This window comes from Panicum virgatum, chromosome 2K (assembly GCF_016808335.1).
Source record: "Panicum virgatum strain AP13 chromosome 2K, P.virgatum_v5, whole genome shotgun sequence".
In the NCBI taxonomy this organism is placed as follows: Eukaryota; Viridiplantae; Streptophyta; class Magnoliopsida; order Poales; family Poaceae; genus Panicum; species Panicum virgatum.
The window spans coordinates 60,588,684-60,595,068 of NC_053137.1; the positions used below are offsets into that span (position 1 = coordinate 60,588,684).

A 6,385-nucleotide genomic window follows, 5' to 3' on the forward strand; every position below is an offset into this window, starting at 1 on the left:
ATATCAGTTTTAGTATTTTTACATGCAAAAGGAATATAAGCAGCATGTCTATTTGTGCTAAAATATGCGATAGTAAATTTTCTCATGGATTTGGGGTTGTTTGGTTTGAAGCTAAAGAGCAAAAACCACTCATTGGTTGCCAGAATTTGTTCATGTTGAGTTGTTGACTGTTCACATCGATTTACTAGTTTTCTAGGAAAATCTTGGCAAGATTCGATTTCCCATTTACTTTTTTCTGCCAATTCATGGGCAATCAATTTGATCTCCAGATTCTGGAAAACATACAAAGGGAAATTTTGGCTACCAAACAAATGGACCCTTTCATTTCCCTGGATTTGACATGATATATAGGAACTATTTGCTATTTTGAACCGAATTTGATAAAATTTGATAGGAAGTACATGCATGCCAAATCTGGTCCACAGCCAAAATTTGGCAACTATTATATGGTAATGGGATTGCCTAGCTACGCCATGGTTGACAGTAGCACTTTTGCAAAAAAAAAAAAGGTTTCCTAGCCCACCTCCTGCATAGTGCCTAATTGCCATGAAGCACCTAGCGCCTTTTCTTAAGTTCAATTTGTAGGCTGCATCTCCCATCTTAAGAGCATCTCCCAGAGTTCCCCATCTCAGGTTGCCATTCTTATTTTTTTTTGACAAAAACAGAAAAAACCTTCTCCAACAGTTCCCGATCCCAGGTTGCCATTTATGCCAAGTTCGGAAAAGAGCCTCCGCGCGCGTATATATGCGCGCTCGTATCCGCGGCGCATCCGTCTGTATCAGAAGAGGTGGAAGGGCATAAAAATAATTTTGTTTCTGTCTCAGAGTTTCCGATGTAAGTTTTTATGAGGTGGAAGGGCATAAACATAATTTTATTTCTCTCTCTTGGAGATGCTCTAAGTTCATCAAGTTTCCGAATCATCCTACCCCTGGGTGCTGGCATTGGTTAATTCTGTTGAGGGTGCTCTTTCTCTCTTGTGGTTGTCAATTTCTCATTCTAGAAGATGATTAAGCGAGAAGCTCTTCTTAACTGAGACATCGCTACTTTTGTTTGTCATTGATACGGTCGTTTTGTTACCACTAGAAAGTTGATGTAGACTGCTAGACTAGCAGTACAGTTCAGAATAACAAAAGAATATACTTTGTGCAAACACTCGACAAATTCTGGATACTATGTATTGTGTCAGCGTCGTTACGTCGGTTGGCAGCCTCTGTAAAGAACAGCACCGGCATGGTATAACCGTGTAACAGCCAGAAGATGTGCCACATGCTGCCAGATGCATCATTAAACCACTCTCCGACTGTCCGTTACCGCTCACCAGTCACCAGTGCGCCCTTTGGTTCACATGGCTTGTCCCGCGAAATCGCCCAAATTCTGGAGCATTTCTGTGGCGATGTTGAGTTGTCGACCGCCCAACGTTAAACTCTCCAGCCGGCCAACGGTTTCAGTCCAAGGAAGAGCTCTCTGGCTTGCTGACCGGTGACCAAGACACCAACGCTGCCGCTGCCAGTTCCCGGCGTGTGCGGTGTGCCCCATCAGCGGCTGGCCCAACCGCCCTCCTCCTCACGTCACCGGCGACCCATCCATCCACTTCATGCCCGCCCGCAGCTCGATCTCGATGCCGGCAAGCGGCGAGGGCTCAACCGACCATGCCTGCCGCTGCCGATCGTCATGCGCCTCGGCAACCGGGAGCGCGGGGCGGCGCGCCAGAAAACCGGTAGGAGGCGGAGCGCCGGCCGCCTCTGCTGCTCGCCAGCCGCACGGGTCTGACGCTCTGCAACGCCCCAACTGACCGAGTCAGTCAGGTCTGCCGCTCCGCCGCCGTCTCCGTGTGCTGCTACAAGTCAAAAACCACCAAACCCCGCGCCCCAACCACCAGCTGCTCGTCGCGCGCGTCGCGCCGCCTGATTCGTCCTCGTTAGCGGCTGCCGGCCGGCTGGCTGGGCAGCTGGCTGTGTTCACCGCGCACCAGTGCGGCAGCGCCCGGCGCCGTGAAATTGACCTTGACAGCTCTAGGAATGGCGCCACCAAATGACAGCTGCTGTTCCTGTGTTGTGGGGCGACGGAATTAAAATGGAGTTGTTTTGGTACTGGAGGCCCCGCCCCGCGTCAATTTAAATGATCTCGCATGGCGTAGTTAATGCTTATGAATTGGTGGTCGGGCATAAGGGCTTAAATGCCTTGCCTTGTTCCTTCTAGATGAAAACCTAAAACTTTCAGAAGTTCAGATTAAGACAATGTTTAGTTTTTTAAAAAAATTCTACAGTACTCGTTATATCAAATCTTTGAATACATGCATAAAGTATTAAATATCATTAAAAAAATAATTAATTACATAGTCTAATTGATTACCACGAGATGAATCTTTTAAACTTAATTAATTCATGATTGAACATTATTTGTCAAGTAACAACGATACCAAAATCCAAACTTTTTCACCAACTAAACACACCCTAAGAATAAAGAAAGTGGGAAACTTTCAATTTCACGATTATATTTCTTTATTAGAATGATATTTTTGAATACTGCAGCATCTGACAAACGTTGTTCAGGTGTGAGGGATCACGTTGTTGATATGGAGAGGGAGAAGAAACGTATGAGCATCGGTGAATGCTGGCTGATTATACGCAGAGAAAGGCGATCTGAGCATTTCTCTTGCATCTCCTCCATGCATGGCACCACCAAGATGTAACAGTAGTAGTAATTCCAGAATCCAGATCACCAGATGCATGATGGTAAGGGCTCGAAAGAGCAAAACGTGGAGCCTGTACAGAGTACAGGGTTGTTTCAGAAGAAAATTCGATACGGACTCAATGCGAGGACTTTGTTAGTCGGACACAGGGTTCACTTCATGGCACAGTTCATCCCAAATTTACATGCATGCACAGGCAATGCGCGCGAGCTGCCATTACAATCTGCAAACCGAGCGTAATCAAGCGGGAACAAAACAAAAAAAAAAACAACAGTCGCACGCCGAGAGCAAGATCACCGACCAAGAACACATGCAGATCGCGAGCTAGCTGACTACACCTCACGAGGCGACGAAGAAAGCCGTGGATGGAGATCGATCAGTAGAGCCTGTAGTGGCGGTAGGACTTGAGCATGGCGCCGCAGAAGGTGCAGATGATGGCGCGCCAGGTGCGGCGGTGCACGGTGAGCAGGTAGCAGACCCTGGTGGCGGTCTCCATGTCCGCCACGCTCGCGCACCCGCCGCACCGCGAGCAGATCCCCGCCGCCGGCTTGCTGCTCCGCACCGTCCGCCGCTGGTCCACAAGGAAGCAGAAGAACACCATCCCTCCCCTCCCCACCTTCCTTGATCCCCTTCGGTTTCTTGTGCCGCTCTCCAACGGAACTAACAGGCTAATCTCCTCGCGTGCGGCAAGTGCTTTATATAGCGGCAGCGGCAATGTGGAGCGAGGCCTGCAACTAACTCGCGCCTCGCGGTGACGAGGCTGCTGGTGAGGTCAGCAATGGCGAGCGAGCGAGCGGCAGGCCGCGCCAGTAGGAAGCAGCAAGCGATTCCGCGAGAATGCGAGATGCGACGGGGAGGGGGGCCGAGGGGAATTTAAGGCGGGGCATATGGATCGCATTGATGGCGGGGTAGGAGTGGTGGTGGTGGTGGAGGGAAGGGTAGGGGTGGGGTAGGAGGAGGCGTTAATGGCCTGGCCATGGCCAGCCAGCCGACCATGGCGCGTTCCCGGCTTGACTTGGCTTTCGAACGGGCAGCGTGCACAGGCACGCAGGCACAGCGAGGCTGGTTGGCCGGCTGGCCAGTGGTCACCGGTGCTGAGCAGGCAGCTCGTGTCCGAGATGGTTCACCACGGCGGGCGGCCGGCCGGCCGAACTGCCGAGAGTATGTGTGGTGGTGGAAGTGTGCGGACCAGGACTGGCAGCTTTCGGTTGAAACTGATCGTCGTTTCAAAGAAATCAAGGACGACCACCAGCCAAGGGATCATTGCCTCTGATTTCAGGAACTGTTGTAAACCTGAGCAGCAAGAGCTTGAATTTTACACGAAAGAAGAATTCGCTTCTCCTGAGAAATCTGCCTTTCCAACAAGAGTCTGAGCATTTTTTTTCAAATTCAGTAACGGTCCTTGTCGTAGTACTAGGTTTTGTAATGTTTCACATACGAAAATTGTTAGAGCATCTTCAAGAGCTTTTATATCTATGAATAGCTAAAATTTTGATATAGCTATTATATAAAACGAAATAGCTAGTAAAAAAAGATGAAATCCAACATCTTCTTCAAAATTCAAAAAAGAATGGCTAACACTAAGAGCTAGACAAAGATGCCTAGCAACACCCTCTGCATAAAAAACGAGGATAGAATACGAGGTAGATAGAATTTCTGTTGAATGAGATTTTTGTCTTTTTTTTAGCTAACTCACCTAAGATATAAGAGGTCTTCACAATCCTTTTTCTAAACGGCTACTCCTACAGATTAATCTCATGTTCGCATCTAGAAGCTGGACGGGCAGCGCTTGGGCCGGGTGGCACTGTCAATCAAAGCCTCACTAAATGCTTAGCCTACCCGGCTTGGCTTTGGCCCCAGCAGAAAGAAAAAGACTTCCATGAGAAGCAAGCGAGAGCCCTGTAGACAAAGACTTGACCTGCTGGCAAACAGATTGCCATTGATTACAGTTGGTACTAGTATTAGGCTTTGTTTAGTTTTCAAAAAAAATTCTACAATACCCGTTACATCGAATTTTTTACACATATATGGAGCATTAAATGTAATTGAAAAAATAGCTAATTATATAGTCTAACTGATTAGCACAAGATGAATTCTTTAAGCCTAATTAGTCTATAATTAAATATTATCTATAAAGTAACAATGAAATGTGCTACAGTATCAAAATTTAACTTTTTCCGTGAACTAAACAGAGCCTACGAAATGCGCTACAGCTGTCTGTCCGAAATGTGGATACTCCTGCTAATGGGGCGGGGCTTGATGGGTTTTTTGGGTGGGTTTTAATACGGGTACTATTAGATGGGTGGAAACGGGTGACACTATGAAATGGGTTGGGGCGGGTTGGGTTGACGACATAGACGGGTTGGGACGGGTTGGGGCGCTATGGTAGTAGATCGGCACGTAAGTCGCATATCATCTTCCATCGTGACTTCGGGTTGGGGCGGGTTGGGGCATTGGGCCGACGGGGTGGGTCGGGGCGGGTGGTAGTTAGGGTTCTTGAAATATGGGTAGGGGCGGATTTGGGGTGGGTTCAACCCCATTAGCAGGCGTAAATGTGGAGTTGCGTGATCCTTTTTGCTGTTGCAACTAGCTCAGTTGACTTGAGATTTGAGAACCTTCGACTGTGACTGTATCGTGCCATGATGCCATGTCATGCCAATGCCATGCCCGTGAAGCGAAAGACGGTGCCGTTGAGTGCGAGCGGCATTGATCGTCCAGCGATGGTCTCTTCGAATCCGGTCCGATTTCACGGCTAGATTCTGCGACCCATGCTACCTCATTGCTCACAGGAAGAAATCCCAACGTCTGCCTGTCTGCTGTCCCGGTGCGTAGCATCCAGAGAAGAGCCACGGAAGCACAATACCGGGAGAAATGCACGGGCACACGGCTCGTGCCTGCCGCCCAGCACGACACGACCCAGGGCGCCCATAACTTGGCCCGCGTGATCTGTCATGTTGCATTAATCCGGGCCATCGGAGGCAGACAAGCCCCATAAGCAAGGGAGGACCCTGATCGACCCCTTCGGCCGCAAGGAATTGCTCGACGGGCTGTCACGTCGCAGTCTCGCCATCATCATCTGCAAAGCTAAGCTGCTCGAACGTATAGGTGGCACATTAGGATCATGCGTGATCTGATCCACGATTAGTGGACCCGAGCGTTCTCTCTTTCTCGCAGTCTTTTCCTCAGCCGTGCACTGTTAAAAGAGACATGCGCCATGTTTGGTTAGGGGGTGCAAAAGTTGAAAACTTTTCACCCTTTTAACCACTAATTAGAGGTATTAAATGAAGTCTAATCACAAAATAACCTCCAAAATTATGATACCGTAGCATGTACTTTGGCTAATAAGGTCTTTGACAGTATGATTAGAGGATGATTAGGGACGGTTACCGTAGTCAATCATAGTGGAACTTGGCTCATTAAATTCGGCTCAAAAAGTTATAACCATCCGTAAAATTTTTTCGCAAATGAACTTTATTTAATACTCCAAACATGTACTTGTCTTTTTGTAAAAAAAAATTAACGGAGAAACCAAACATGGCCCTGGCATGTTTTCGAGTCGAGCACATCTTATCCGCTGGGGGCGATTGCGTACGTGTCGATGGATACGAGATAAAGGTGGTGCACTGATGCGTGCACGTACGGTTCGGTTGACACGCTCCGTAACTGTCAGAAATTACTGCCCCCTCAGTGGTC

At 48.4% G+C, this 6,385-nt stretch overlaps 1 protein-coding gene across 1 annotated transcript; it reads right to left on the reverse strand.

Moving 5' to 3' along the window:
* Window positions 1–2,782: 2,782 nt before the first annotated feature.
* LOC120691582 lies at window positions 2,783–3,558 on the reverse strand. Its single transcript, XM_039974683.1, has one exon. The coding sequence runs from the start codon at window positions 3,291–3,293 to the stop codon at window positions 3,069–3,071; it is 225 nt and encodes a 74-aa protein (XP_039830617.1). The 5' UTR covers window positions 3,294–3,558; the 3' UTR covers window positions 2,783–3,068.
* Between the last annotated feature and the right edge of the window lie 2,827 nt (window positions 3,559–6,385).